This window comes from Chelonia mydas, chromosome 1, assembly GCF_015237465.2.
Source record: "Chelonia mydas isolate rCheMyd1 chromosome 1, rCheMyd1.pri.v2, whole genome shotgun sequence".
In the NCBI taxonomy this organism is placed as follows: Eukaryota; Metazoa; Chordata; order Testudines; family Cheloniidae; genus Chelonia; species Chelonia mydas.
The window spans coordinates 183,209,014-183,225,265 of NC_057849.1; the positions used below are offsets into that span (position 1 = coordinate 183,209,014).

Sequence of the window (16,252 nt, forward strand, 5' to 3'; positions counted from 1 at the left end):
AATATGTACATAATTTAGGCAGTTTTTAATAACTATTACCTAATTACATAATTGTGTAGTAATTAAGGATCTTATTACTAAGGTTTCCTATAGGCACATAATTAGATTGCATGCCAAAGGATAACAGAAAAATTCATTGCCAATGACGTAGGTTATTTTCAAATTCATCGGATTTACTTTTGTTCTTTTCAAATATAATTACAAGGGTCTAGTTTGCATTGTACACTAATTGCCTATTACATTCCATTTTGGGGGTAATATAATAAGCTGGTTTTTACTTGCGATAGTTCTTTATCATTTTAAAGTAAGTGTCCAAAACAGATTAATTGAGGGTTTTATATAATTTTAATTTCTTTTAAAATAGCTGCATGTTTGACCCATTTAAATCCAAACAAAGTATTCCTTCTGATAATCCTGAAATACTGTACAGACATTACCTACATCCACACTGACTAGTTTGAGATGTGTTCCTACTATGGGAACTTGTGATTTGACATGTTATAATATCTTGTGATGTAATACAAACAAATGGGAATATTATCTCTTGTCACCTCTCTTCTGGCACGAATGACACTACTGTAATGAAGTATAACTGCTCATATTGTGCTCCATATTTGTTTTCATTGTTCTGTAAGAGGATTGTCGTTCCACGAAGTGTATCGAACTTGTTTATTGCAAAGTGTCTTTATCCTTTACTTCAGTGGTGTGTGACTGACTCTTCGCTAATTCCCATACAGTAATGCCTTCACCTACCACTGAAATGATACCATCTTTGGGGGGGAAATGTTCACAAAGAAATGAATAACTACTACTTCAAGGAGTATCCCTATGGGTGCTCCACTTCAGGATGTGTGCTTACACGTGCACTCATGATTGGAGATTGTCTGTGCCCTAGATATCCCTCTGCTCCAATATGAGGATATTCGGGGGAGCAGAGTCTCCACCACTGCTGGTGCTTCTCAACTGCCTGCAGCTTGAGAGAGTGTTGTAGAGTCTGTTAGCTTGCCAAGCTGCTTGCTATTTCTCTTATTTTTTCTTACTCTGTTAGTAATTTATTTTATTTATTTTTCTGTTATTTAGCACAGATTGTATTTGGGGGGGAGTCAGCCTTCCATTCTCATTTGTTTTTCTCAGGCCTCAGTTCATGGTCTTGAGTAACAGATTATGCCCACAATCCTGGGCTTCAAGCCCTGCCACACGTGCCATAGGTCTTTTTCCCTGCAGCAACAGATGCTTCTGCCTCCGCTGCCTTGGAGAGACTCTCATCCCCTTCAAATGTAACAACTGCTCAGGATTTAAAAGTAGACCTAAAAATTGAGGGACAACAGGCTAAAACTCTTGTTGGAATGTTCCCTGAAACCTGCAGGGTCTGAGTCAGACCGCCTTTCCCCCTGCCATATATTGCATTCAATTACTCAGAGAGCCCTGGTGACCATCATCGCTCCTGCAGTAAACAAACATCTTGGGAACCCCTCAGAACTGCTCAGATCATAAAAAAACAGATTCTGTTCCCCAAAATGGGGTCAAAGAAGGAAAAAATCACCTGTTGATCCAGCTCTCTGGAGACCTTGCATCCAACCAAGGGTTCTTCTGAGGCTCCTGTCTCCTCTGTTACCAAGACCCTGGTACTGGCTAGGAAAACCACACCACATACTGAGAAGCCATGTTGTAAACACCAGAGTTGACACTGGACCCAGCACCTCTGAAACACAATGACTTTAAAGTTAAGCTGAAATCTTCATTGGTACTACCTTCCACAGCCAGCAGAGAAGAGTGCACAAATAGCACTTCAGTACCATTTCCAGTGCCACCCAATGTACTAACTCCTGAGGGTCCTTACTTGGAGTCTCTGGTACCGTCCAGGCTCCTTTTCCACAAGAATCTTTGGATCCTAGAAGAACCTGAGTCATCGTTGCTCAGAGTTACTAAGAGATACTTTCTGCTGATACCAACTTACTTCCTGGAATTGACCTACCCTATAGTCCTGCCATATACAATGGTGGCTCATCCTCAGTACTGACGCGGTCACTGGTTCCACACAAACCCATGGAGCATGCTGAGAAGAGTTTCTGACCTGTATAGACATATCCTCCAGTACCGTCTCACCAGCCAACCAAGATTCTACTTCTGGTACTGATGCAGTTACCAGATCCTCTCTGGTCTGCAGTGCCCACTTGATCCCTGGTACCAACCACGGGTGCCTAAACTGGGGTTGGGTGGGACTCCAGGGGGACTATAGCCTCTCTACTTTTAAAAGTGGAAGGGCCATGCCTGGACAGCGAATCTCCTCACGCAGGAGTCGGGATTCATCATGCACCTCAAGGCCTGGCTTCTAAATGGCTCTCTCATATAGAACAGGACTGCTCCCCAGATGTGTACAAACAGTACTGCTTAATAATAGAAAACCCACAACAAAGAAGACTTGCCTGCAGAAGTGGAAATGCTTCCAGGCTCCTCTCCAGTCCTGCCTGACCCACATGTTCAATTACATTCCAAATTTAAAAAACACTCATTTATTGCTGAGCTTGATTAAGGTTCACCTGGCTGCCAGGACAGTCTTTCACCCCCCCACCCCACCCCTCAAAAGGTTTTCAATCTTTACTCACCCAACCACTGTGAACCACTATGTCTTCACGGTTCCACATTAATCAGGAAATTCACCTACTGGTGTTTTATCCCAAGTCTCACTCGTCAAGAGAAGAAGCAAGCCTCCATACACAATGTAGGAAAGACTCTCATCTTCTACCTCAACCAGACTAAGTCCTTTAAGCTAATCTTGATCACAGAACGAATGAAGGGGAATCCTATCTCTACCCAAAGACTGTCCAAATATGTTTTGGGATGTAACTTGACCTGTTATAATACTTCAGGAACTTGTCCCTCTTCTAGAGCAATTGCCTGTTCCACCAAGGCTCAATCTACCTCTGTGGCCCTACTGAAAAGCATGCTCTGCAAATGTGAGAAAAGCATTTCTCACATTTGCAGAGCAGCCATCTGGTCTCTGGTGCACATTTTCCCAGCAGTATGCTATTGTGCCTGCTTCCAGAGCTGATGTGGCTTTTAGTGATGCCATTCTATAGTCTGTACTCCATCTACCTCATCAGCACCCTCCTCCATAACTGAGGTACTGCTCAGGAAACTCCTGAAGTGGAGTACCCACAGGGACTCTATTCGAAGAAGGAGGAGAGGTTACTTACTTACCTTGTGCGGTAACTGGTGTTCTTCAAGATGTGTCCCCCTGTGGATTCTTCACTACCCACCCTACTTCCCATCTGTCTCAAGTCTCTTCTCACTGGACTTCCTTGGTTGAGAAGGAACAGGAGTGGCAGTGGGTCCATCCCACATATATCCTTGATCCATAGCATAAGGGTATCTAGGGCACAGGTGGAGACTCACAGACACTGCTGATGAAAATCAGCAGTCAGGAGTGCACAGATGTGTGCACATCCCGAAGTGGAGCGCCTGTATGGACGCACATCTCCAAGAACTCCAGATACTGTACAAGGTAGGTAACCGCTCCTTATTTAAGTTAAACCAAAGGGCAAATATTGGTAGGAAGAGCATAAATAGCAGAGTTGGAAGTTGTTCAGGAGACTGTCACAAGCCTCATAAAAAATCTGTCCAATCTAAGCATGATCAGATCCATCTCCAAAATGGTTGAAATAGCAAGGTTTCAGCTGCATAAACCCTGCTAGAGCATCCACATTGCCTCTCTGGGAGCCAGTTAATGGGCTTTGAAATACACAGAATTATGGGACATATGAGGTAACATCTCACAGTTCATACAGGTTTCCTCTTCTGACCAGGTAACTTGGTGAACCATCAGTCATTTTAGTCCATTTTTCAAATCCACATTGGTATCTTTTTTTTCCCTTTATATGCATTGTGCAATTTACTAGACTGCCTGTTCTTTTTTCCTGGCTTGGAAGTAGCCACTCTTCATTCCCTTAGTTGGTATCAGGCTGGGTTGTGGGACTAGCTTTAGAGGAGAATACAGTAAGCACTATTCACAATCCAACTAAACCACTTTTAAACTACACTGTGTTCAACCCAACCAACCCCCTCAATCTCCTTTTTTAGGATTTTTTCAGCACTGTTGTAAAATTGATTTTAAATTTTGTAGTGTGGATTTAAACTATATTAACTACTTCTATACCGTGATGTTTTCTTTAAGGTGGTTTAAAGTATATACCATGGGCAGGACTCTTGCACTTGCAAAAACTGCCAAAGGATTTTTAGTGACCACAAACAAGAATTAAATTTTCCGATGAAACTTTAAAATGATAGCTCCTGAAGAATAGTGCTCTTGAGCCACCTGCAAGATGGGTGACTCACTACTGACTAAAAGAATAGAGACATTTTCTTCTGAGGCATCAGGCTACACTGGGTTTTCTTTGGAGGTCTCCCGTCCAAGTACTGATGGGACTCCCTCCTATTTAATTGAATTTGATAATAGCCCACCTCTGTGCGTAAAACACTTTAAGATCCTTCTATGTATAAATGCGAGTGCAAGCAGAATGCTTGATACAGAGCCAAAACCCTGAGTTTGGAAAAGTAATAACTCCAGATGTAGTGGTAATGATGGTCTGGCTGGCTGTAAATTTCCCAACTTCTCTTTGGACAGACATGTGATGTTGATGGTATAATTGACCATTATTGAGAATAGTTTAACTTTTCTTCTGCTTCTGAAACAGATCTGCTGGAGAGCCTCAGTTTGAACCTCAAAATATAAAATCCAGTAAAAGTTAAGATGAGCACCTTGGGTTATGGACAAATCTGATCCTCTCACCATCTGCAAGATGTTACACTGAATTGTTGCCCTGAAATAATTAGTATTTCCCAATTCTTTTATTTCAATTTCTCTTCTTTGGGGTTAAGTAGGTACATCTTCAGTTCTGCTCCCAAGAGTTATAGTGTTTGCTGTAAATGCTTGAATTAATATTTGGTGGGATGTGGTGCTCAGTGTTAATGTGGAGACCAAGCCAAAGACTCCTGAGATATTCTGGAAAGAGTTCAGATTAAAGAGTGAGAAACTTGGAAAGACTAATCTTTTTTATCATCTGGATTGGCATGAACCTATTAGCACTGAGCAAATTTCTGTGTACCTGAAGCCTTATGTAGAAGTGGTGTCACCAAAAGGGCCCACAGATGTTCGTTTCAGTTAGTGCTTTGTGTCCTCTGTGGTAGAAGAGACTTCTATAGCTAAGAGTCATATGTTAATGAATCTCTCTCTCTCTCTCTCTCTCTCTCTCTCTCTCTCTCTCTTTGTGCAGGGTGATGTTGGGCTCGCTATGGGCAAACTCTATGGAAATGACTTCAGCCAAACTACCATCTCTCGCTTTGAAGCCTTGAACCTCAGCTTTAAAAACATGTGCAAGTTAAAGCCACTTCTGGAAAAGTGGCTCAATGATGCAGGTGAATGAGTCTGTGAACTTCTTCACAATCCCACCACAAATCCAGTGGGATTCTGAAAAATTGCTTTACTCTTCTATTTGGTTTGGGCCTTAAGTCACTTGTTACAAAATCCATCAAGCTTCCCTATCTCTTCTTGGGACAGGTAATTCACGAGGATAAAAGTAATAATAGCATTGGTCCAAGGGTCGACAGGCCTTTGAAGCAGTTCCCATATAGCTTTTGGATATGTGCTACACAGTCAGTGGAATCATTGGCTGGCGTGAGGGAAAAGTGTACACCACATGCTGTGTGTGTGTGTGTGTGTGTGCACGCGCATATAACTTCTAACTGTCCTCTAGATTCCTTTCCCAGTTGGGTAGTTACAAGAGGGTTGCACACTTCGTAGCTAGTGCAGGCCAAGCTCACTGCATACACCAGCAGCTCTCAAGATTCATCCAGTCCCTCCACAAGCTCCCTGTGTGCCACCCTCCTTTCCATGCCATGGACTCTGTGCCCCCTCCATTTCTCCCTCTCTCCATGCTAGGGGCTCTGTGTGCGCCCCCTCTTCCTCCCCTCCACAACCCCCCTCCCCCTCCCCATATGTTCCTATCCACAACATAACATTATTTATCCTTTTCTTTCTCTGTGGGAGATAAGTCATTCGGGATGTTGACATTTTAAACTCAGACAGTGAGCAGAGCTGAGATGGGGCCATTGTTATGCTTGAGGTTGTTAATGGCTGCCATCAACTAGTTCTTTAATCTGTAGACCATAACAGACCTGGCTGAAGCTGAGAGGTCTTCTAACCATTTGTCCCCCATTTCCTCCTAGTTTTCCAATTTTCACCAAAGTCAATGGAGTTCTACTCACTCATGCCTAGAACATTACTTGAAATTTTGGAATTGATTGAATGCAGTGTTCAAAATCTATTGCATTACAGACAAACAAAAATGCCATCCAGTTTAATGTAGGGCCTCACTTCATTTGGCCAACAAAGAAATGTCAGCAAAAAGTTTCTGGCTGGTTCTGTAGCATCCAACACCAAGGTTTCTCAGAGGGTATTCCAAGCCCCTAGGACAGTGGTTCCCAAACGGTGGGTTGTGACCCCAAATGGGGTCACACCATTAGCAGATGGGGTTGCAACAATCCTGAGTGTGCAGATGATGCCATTTTGTTCCACAGAGCATGGCCTTGCACATACGGCGCATGCAAGGTCACGGTGCACAGAGGACACTATGTAGCTCTACAAAACAGCATCCTCTGTATAGTGTGACCTCACGTGCACCATACATATAAGGTCACGCTGTGTGGAGGACACCAATTTGCTCTACTAAATGGCGTCCCCCATGCGGCGTGACCTTGCACACACCAGAGGTGTGAGGTCACGCTATGCAGAGGATGCCATTTTGTAGAGCAGAATGGTGTCCTCCATGTTGTCTGGGGTCCCTGCAGGAAATACTTCATTAAAATGGGGTCATGCCGGCAAAAAGTTTGGGAACCCCTGCATTAGAATTTTATCCAGCTACAATTAGTCAGTTGAAAGACTCACGTTGACTTCAGTAGTTTAATTGGAACCTAAGTAGAAGTACATAGAAGGGTGTAGCATCTCAGCCAGGGCCCTGTGTCTTCCATGATTGTGGAACTTGCTACAAAATTGTACTCCAGGATTTCAGCTTTCATTTTAAAAAAAAGTAAGTTTCTGGCCCTCATGGTTGCAAAGATAATCTTGGAAACATGAGCTGAATGTAATTGATGCCCATCTGAGTCTGCAAGGAACCTAGAACAGTAGTTCTGAGTGGTGTGAACTGCCCTTTTAATCTCACTCAAGGCTTGTGGACTCCATGATTTTGCAGCTGAATTCGTTATTTATTATTCCAGCATTTTGCTTCCTATCTGACCTGACCTGCTTTCAGCTGTCTCTTGTCCTGCACCGTTTCCAAAAAGGGGAAATTAACTGGTTTAAGTGCATGCTTCTGTCACTGTTCTGTAGAATCAGATGGAGGATAAGGAGGTCAGGGAGCCAGAGCTCAAGTCCAGCTTTCAGTGAGGGAAGGATAGAGCCAGAAGTGTGTGATGGCCATCTGGGCTGTCTAGAGCAGCGGTTCTCAACCAGGGGTCCTTGGCCCCCTGGGCGTCCACGAACCCTTTCGGGGGGCCGCAGAACCCTGTGGCTAAAACCCAGTTCCTCCAAGCCCCAGCACTTAACTTGAGCGGAGTTGGTTTGAGCCCTGCCAGCCCTTGCCCCCTTCCCAATAGAAGTAAAACTATGCCTATGTCCAAGGGTCCCTCCCTCCAGCCTGGAGCCCCATGCTGTCCCCGCCCTCCAGGCTCTGGCATTTTTCATAGTATGTTGAGGAGGACCTCAGCAAGAAAAAGTTTTGAGAACCCCTGGTCTAGAGAATATAGCATCAGACAACACCTTGTAGCTGAGATGAGCCACTGAAGCTGATTACTAGTTCCCTCCTTCCCAGACACACGTGGAGCAGGGGAAGGAGATTCTGTGCTAGGCTGCTCAGACAACTGCTGAAGCTCAGAGAGCTGGGCTGTCTGGGGAATAGTGAAAAAAATCCATAATTAACAAGGATTATTGCTGAAAATAATCATTGATGAATTGTATATCAATGAATATTTTAGCTGTGCCATAGTAACATGTTTGAAGCATGAGGGATGGGAATGAAGGGTATTTCATGGAGATGCAATGAATTAACATTGCTTTGGAATGTAGGGTTTTTCTTCAAGTAATGTACCTACAGGTGTTCCGCTCTAGGTACGATAGCACCCCCTGTGCTGTCAATCGGAGATTTTTCATAGCAATGTCTGTTCGGCCCACATGTGCATTAGTCTTGTGCCCCGTCCTGTTGTTATATAGCATTGCACAGGCAAACCACCCTCAGTTCCTTCTCAATCACCTTGGCCTGAGACTGACCTCTAGTAGTTGTCCCTTCAGATCTCCTCAACTTTACTGTTAGTTAGTGGTTGTGTTAATATTAATGTTACTTCATCAAAGTCAATAATTTCCTTTATTCTAGCTTCTTTCCTTTCTTAAAAAAAAACTCTTTTCTATACTCTATTTAGATAAGTTTTAGATGATTAGACATTTTCTGTCTGCATGGCGATGCCTGGTTCTCCAGGCTTTAAATGCTGTTCATCATGCCATCCTAGTTAGCATCAGACATTCATGATGTATCCGGTGCCTTGGTGAGTCGCACGTCACTCAAAAGTGTAACTTTTGCCTTTCGTTGAAATCAAGAGCCGGGAAAAACAGAGAATTTAAGCTTCTCCTCCATATGCTGGGGAGCTCTCTACGTCCAGCCTCTGATCCAGGTCAAGGGGCCCCCCACTGTACACCAGTCCCCAGGTAAGTTTGCTATCTTGGAGCACCACACTTCCAGGATGCCCAAGAGGAAGATACAGGACTTCTCTCACAAGCTCTCGAAGGAATGTGCCCCAGGTTCACCAGGTGGAGATTCTACCTCTAAAAAGCCAAGGTTGTTGCTACCTTGGCACCACCAGCTTTCCAGTTAGGTACTGACGAGGCTCCTGGTTCCACTGGTCCCAGAGCACAGCTAGCCAGCGTGGCAGCAGGGCTTCAGCTTCAGAGACACCCTCGGTACCAGAATCAGACAAAGGCAGAAAGAAGAACTCTTCCTATGCTCCCTCAGTACTGAAGAAGCCCGCTCGGGCTCCAACTGCACATCCCTCAGAGCGCGTGAAACACTTGGCACCATCAAAGTCTACAGCACCGGCAACACCGCCAGCCACAACTATTGTACTACACTTGTCAGCCTTGGAACTGATGCCCCTCACAGTATCTCAGGAGTTCCATGTTCCTTGGGACCTGCTTATATCGGAGACTGCTCAGCTCTGACGTGCTCTCGATATTGAGGACATCCAGATCACCTGAGGTGTTCCTGGTACCAATTATTTCACCTCAGATTTCTCTAGGTGCTCCATCATTCCTGAGTGAACCAGAGGAAAAGGCTTCTGTTGATGACCTCACCTCGGTATGACAAGTGTCGGTCCAGGGCTCTCTTCCTCACTCCTTCAGAGGTCCCTTTCCAGAGGCTTTGACTGAAGCTGCGACTGTCCACGGCCCATGATTACCACCAGTGCCTTACTGGTACGAGCACCCTTCGGTGCCTCCACCAGTGCGTTATGCTTCTCCTCCTTGGCCATATTGGGACTTTGGGCTGTTTATAGTCAACAATTCTCTAGGACATCCAGTATTACCCACCATGGGCAAGAACAGTTGGCATTACCTGCTCCCCCGAGAAGACCTGACCCTCAGGGGGAATCTTTTGAGGAGCAGGAGACTAGAGCTGATGAAGAGGTTTCGCCTACAGGCAATATCTCTTGATCTGCGGATGAAGCAGTTATGTCTCCCCTCTCATTCCTGGTGGATGATTTTAAACACTTCCAGGATCTGATCAAGAGACTTGCAGACTCCTTACAGATTCCACTCGGGGAGGTTATGGAGCCTCATCATAAGCTGCTCGATATCCTCCATTCACCATCAGTGGCCTGTATAGCATTACCTGTTAATGAGGCTTTTACATCCAGCAAAGATTGTTTGGCACACACCAGTATAGTGTCCATTCCGCCTACATGTAAAAGAACAGACAAGAAATGTTATGTCCCAGCAAAGCGCTTGGAGTTTTCATTTTCCCACCCCTGACCTAACTCCCTGGTAGATGTGGTGAATGAAAGCTTTAGGCAGCACCACACTAAATCAACACCTCACAATAAAGACCGCAAGCATCTGGGCCTATTTGGGAGAAAGTCTTACTCCTCATCCTCACTTCAATTCAGAATTGCCAATTTTGAGGCCTGAATGGCAAAATATAACCATATCAACTACACCAAACTCATGTCCTTTGTTGACCACCTATCTGCAAAACACAGGGAGCAGTTTCAAGCGATTATAGCGGAAGGCCAGCTATTGGCCAGAACAATGTTGCAAGCCTCCCTCGATGCTGCTGACACCACCGCTTGTTCGATGGCCAAAGCATTGGTAATGAGAAGAGTCTCCTGGCTCCAGCTCTCTCATTTCCCTAAGGAGGTTCAGATCCCAGTCAAGGACCTTCATTTCAACGGTTCTAAATTGTTCGCAGATTGATGGATGAGTCTCTGCGAACCTTGAAGGATTCCAGAGTGACTTTGCATTCTCTTGACATTTACGCCCCTTCATATAAGACCAAACTCAGCAAATCCCAGACAGCCCAGAGATCCCCCCCACACACACCGAATTCTTCCTCCCTCAGAAGGCGTATGAACCACACCAAAGAAGGCAAAGGTTCCAGAGAAGGAAACTATCCGCTTCTCAGCCTTCTGCCTTGGACCCGTCCATCTCCAAGCAGCAATTTTGATATATTGGTCAAGGGTCTAAATTACCATCCTCATCCTCCCCCATTGCAGCTGACCCCTCCCTTCGGTGACCGCCTTCACCACTTCATGCAGTATTGAGAGTTGATCGCTACGGACTAGTGGGTCTTGGAGATTTGTCTCCACAGATTACGCAATCCACTTCACTTCCACCAACTACCTCCTCTTCCCCCAATTCCTCATCCCTCTGCAGGGACCCTGCTCATGAGAGCATACTGTGCCAAGAAATAGGCACCCTCTTACGTTGGGGAGCTCTAGAACCAGTCCCCATGCAGCACAGATGTTTTGTTCAAGGTACTTCCTGGTACCAAAAACGTGGAGGCTGGAGACCCATCCTAGACCTGAGACTACTCCACACCTATGTAAAGGTGTAGAAATTCAAAATGGTGATGCCCAAGGTAGAGGATAATTCCCTCACTAGAGGAAGGGGATTGAGTTTCAGTCCTCGACACTCAAGAAGCGTATTTCCACATCGCTATCCACCCATCTCACAAATGATGCCTCCATTTTATTGTTGGCCAGAATCACTTCCAATATTGAGTGCTCCCCTTAGGTCTGTCATCTGCCCCATGGTCTTTTCGAAGGTCATGTTGGTGGTAGCAGCCCAACTCCACAAGAAAGATATTTTACTATTCCCTTGCCTGGATAATTGGTTACTAAAAGGCTGCTCCATGGAGATGACATCTTGGGTAACTTCCAAGGCCATAGACCTCTTCCTCCAATTGGGTCTACAACTGAATATACATAAATCCACATTGACCCCAGTACAGAGCCTAGAGTTCACAGGGGCACATCTCGATTCAGTGACAGCAAGAGCCTACCTTCCTCAGCACAGGTTCGTGGCCCTCTCCAACATAGTGAACATGATTCAACTCCGTCCACAAACCATAGTCAGGAACTGCATTCTATTACTGGGCCACATTGCGGCCATAACCTTCGTGACAGAGCATTCTGACTTAGAATATGCTGCCTCCATGGATGGCTCAGAACCATTTATTCGCCCACCAAACACAGTCTACATATGCTCCTTTGTATACCTGCCTTTGTGAAACAATACCTCGATTGGAGGAAGAACCATCACAACGTTCTGTTCTGTTCACATATCCTTCCCCAACGGTCGTTATAATGAGACACCTCTCTGCTACGGTGGGGAGTGCATCTAGACAGTTACATGATCCAAGGCAAGTGGACGTCGCAGGAGACGATGCTACCTATCAATCTCCTGGAACTCAAGGCAGTCAGATATGCTTATCTCCGATTCCTACTACTAATAAAAGGAAAGCACATAAAAATCATGGTGGACAATATATCATGCATGTTTTACATCAGCTGCCCGGGAGGCGCCAGATCTCCCTCCTTTTATACTGAGGCACTCAAACTTTGGAACTGGTGCATACAAACCCAGATTACTGTCACAGCAGCCTGTCTCCCAGGTATCCAGATTGTGACTGCTGATGCACTCAGCAGACAGTTCTTCCAAGACCATGAGTGGGAAATAGATCCCACATATTCCACCAATGGGGCACCCCCCAAATAGATCATAGAATCTTAGAATATCAGGGTTGGAAGGGACCTCAGGAGGTCATCTAGTCCAACCTGCTCAAAGCAGGACCAATCCCCAATTAAATCATCCCAGCCAGGGCTTTGCCAAGCCTGACCTTAAAAACTTCTAAGGAAGGAGATTCTACCACCTCCCTAGGTAACGCATTCCAGTGTTTCACCACCCTCCTAGTGAAAAAGTTTTTCCTAATATCCAGCCTAAACCTTCCCCACTGCAACTTGAGACCATTTCTCCTTGTCCTGTCATCTTCTACCACTGAGAATAGTCTAGAACCATCCTCTTTGGAACCCCCTTTCAGGTAGTTGAAAGCAGCTATCAAATCCCCCTCATTCTTCTCTTCTGCAGACTAAACAATCCCAGTTCCTCAGCCTCTCCTCATAAGTCATGTGTTCCAGACCCCTAATCATTTTTGTTGCCCTTCGCTGGACTCTCTCCAATTTTTCCACATCCTTCTTGTAGTGTGGGGCCCAAAACTGGACACAGTATTCCAGATGAGGCCATACCAATGTCGAATAGAGGGGAACGATCACGTCCCTCGATCTGCTGGCTATGCCCCTACTTATACATCCCAAAATGCCATTGGCCTTCTTGGCAACAAGGGCACACTGTTGACTCATATCCAGCTTCTCGTCCACTGTCACCCCTAGGTCCTTTTCCGCAGAACTGCTGCCTAGCCATTCGGTCCCTAGTCTGTAGCGGTGCATTGGATTCTTCCATCCTAAGTGCAGGACCCTGCACTTATCCTTGTTGAACCTCATCAGATTTCTTTTGGCCCAATCCTCCAATTTATCTAGGTCCCCCTGTATCCTATCCCTACCTGCCACCGTATCAACCACTCCTCCTAGTTTAGTATCATCCGCAAATTTGCTGAGTGCAATCCACACCATCCTCCAGATCATTTATGAAGATATTGAACAAAACCGGCCCCAGAACCGACCCTTGGGGCACTCCACTTGATACCGGCTGCCATCTAGACATGGAGCCATTGATCGCTACCCGTTGAGCCCGACAATCTAGCCAACTTTCTACCCACCTTATAGTGCATTCATCCAGCCCATACTTCTTTAACTTGCTCGCAAGAATACTGTGGGAGACTGTGTCAAAAGCTTTGCTAAAGTCAAGAAACAATACATCCACTGCTTTCCCTTCATCCACAGAACCAGAAATCTCATCATAGAAGGTGATTAGATTAGTCAGGCATGACCTTCCCTTGGTGAATCCATGCTGACTGTTCCTGATCACTTTCCTCTAAGTGCTTCAGGATTGATTCCTGGAGGACCTGCTCCATGATTTTTCCGGGGACTGAGGTGAGGCTGACTGGCCTGTAGTTCCCAGGATTCTCCTCCTTCCCTTTTTTAAAGATGGGCACTACATTAGCCTTTTTCCAGTCGTCCGGGACTTCCCCCCATCGCCATGAGTTTTCAAAGATAATGGCCAATGGCTCTGCAATCACATCCGCCAACTCCTTTAGCACTCTCAGATGCAACGCATCCGGCCCCATGGACTTGTGCACGTCCAGCTTTTCTAAATAGTCCCTAACCACTTCTTTCTCCACAGAGGGCTGGCTACCTACTCCCCATGCTGTGTTGCCCAGCGCAGCAGTCTGGGAGCTGACCTTATTCGTGAAGACAGAGGCAAAAAAAGCATTGAGTACATTAGCTTTTTCCACATCCTCTGTCACTAGGTTGCCTCCCTCATTCAGTAAGGGGCCCACACTTTCCTTGGCTTTCTTCTTGTTGCCAACATACCTGAAGAAACCCTTCTTGTTACTCTTAACATCTCTTGCTAGTTGCAGCTCCAGGTGCGATTTGGCCCTCCTGATTTCATTCCTACACGCCCGAGCAACATTTTTATACTCTTCCCTGGTCATTTGTCCAATCTTCCACTTCTTGTAAGCTTCTTTTTTATGTTTCAGATCCGCAAGGATTTCACTGTTAAGCCAAGCTGGTTGCCTGCCATATTTACTATTCTTTCGACACATCGGGATGGTTTGTCCCTGTAACCTCAATAGGGATTCGTTGAAATACAGCTAGCTCTCCTGGACTCCTTTCCCCCTCATGTTATTCCCCCAGGGGATCCTACCCATCAGTTCCTGAGGGAGTCGAAGTCTGCTTTCCTGAAGTCCAGGGTCCGTATTCTGCTACTTACCTTTCTTCCCTGTGTCAGGATCCTGAACTCGACCAACTCATGGTCACTGCCTCCCAGATTCCCATCCACTTTTGCTTCCCCTACTAATTCTTCCCGGTTTGTGAGCAGCAGATCAAGAAAAGCTCTCCCCCTAGTTGGCTCTTCCAGCACTTGCACCAGGAAATTGTCCCCTACATTTTCCAAAAACTTCCTGGATTGTCTGTGCACCGCTGTAGTGCTCTCCCAGCAGATATCAGGATGATTAACGTCGCCCATGAGAACCAGGGCGTGCGATCTAGTAGCTTCTGCAAGTTGCTGGAAGAAAGCCTCATCCACCTCATCCCCCTGGTCCAGTGGTCTATAGCAGACTCCCACCACTACATCACTCTTGTTGCTCACACTTCTAAACTTAATCCAGAGACACTCAGGTTTTTCTGCAGTTTCATACCGGAGCTCTGAGCAGTCATACTGCTCCCTTACATACAGTGCTACTCCCCCACCTTTTCTGCCCTGCCTGTCCTTCCTGAACAGTTTATAACCATCCATGACAGTACTCCAGTCATGTGAGTTATCCCACCAAGTCTCTGTTATTCCAATCACGTCATAATTCCTTGCCTTCACCAGGACCTCCAGTTCTCCCTGCTTGTTTCCAAGGCTTTGTGCATTTGTATATAGGCACTTGAGATAACCTGCTGATCGCCCCTCATTCTCAGTATGAGGTAGGAGCCCTCCCCTGACAGATGTTCCTGCCTGTGCTTCCTCCCAGTATCCTGCTTGCCCACTTACCTCAGGGCTTTGGTCTCCTTCCCCCGGTGAACCTAGTTTAAAGCCCTCCTCACTAGGTTAGCCAGCCTGCTTGCAAAGATGCTGTTCCCTCTCTTCGTTAGGTGGAGCCCGTCTCTGCCCAGCACTCCTCCTTCATGGAACACCATCCCATGGTCAAAGAATCCAAAGCCTTCTCTCCGACACCACCTGCGTAGCCATTCGTTGACTTCCACGATTCGACGGTCCCTACCCCAGCCTTTTCCTTCCACGGGGAGGATGGACGAGAACACCACTTGTGCCTCAAACTCCTTTATCCTTCTTCCCAGAGCCACGTAGTCCACAGTGATCCGCTCAAGGTCATTCTTGGCAGTATCATTGGTGCCCACGTGGAGAAGCAGGAAGGGGTAGCAATCCGAGGGCTTGATGAGTCTCAGCAGTCTCTCCGTCACATCGCGAATCTTAGCCCCTGGCAAGCAGCAGACTTCTCTGTTTTCCCGGTCAGGGCGGCAGATAGATGACTCAGTCCCCCTAAGGAGAGAGTCCCCGACCACCACGACCCGTCTCCTTCTCTTGGGAGTGGTGGTTGTGGAACCCCCAACCTCAGGACATCACATCTCATGCCTTCCAACCAGCGGAGTCTCCTTCTGCTTTCTCCCCCAGACGTATCATCTGGTCCACTCTCCGCAATGGTACCTGTGGAGAGAACATGAAAACGGTTACTTACCTGTGTCTGCGTTGCTGGTACCCGGACATTCCCCCTTCTTCTTCTGGAGGTCACATGTTGCCAAACTTCTTCACTGGCCTCTTGGCTCCGCTGTGCAACCTGCTCTAAATCTTTAGAGCTTTGTGCCCGTAGAAGCATATCCTGACTTTTTTGTCCAGGAAATCCTCAGATTCTCGTATGCAACGCAGGGTCGATATCTGTTGCTCCAGACCTTCAGTCTTCTCTTCCAATATGGATACTAGCTTGCACTTTGTACAGACAAAGTCGCTTCTGTCCTGTGGAAGAAAGACAAACGTGGC

At 46.2% G+C, this 16,252-nt stretch overlaps 1 protein-coding gene across 8 annotated transcripts in view; it reads left to right on the plus strand.

The window, feature by feature from the left end:
* Window positions 1–16,252, plus strand: part of POU2F1 (POU class 2 homeobox 1) — a 188,055-nt gene that overhangs the window by 148,371 nt on the left and 23,432 nt on the right. For all 8 annotated transcript variants that reach the window (XM_043538438.1, XM_043538444.1, XM_043538440.1 and 5 more), the window contains one exon: window positions 5,274–5,415. In XM_043538438.1, coding sequence (XP_043394373.1) covers window positions 5,274–5,415 — 142 coding nt within the window. The remainder of the gene's footprint in view (window positions 1–5,273; window positions 5,416–16,252) is intronic.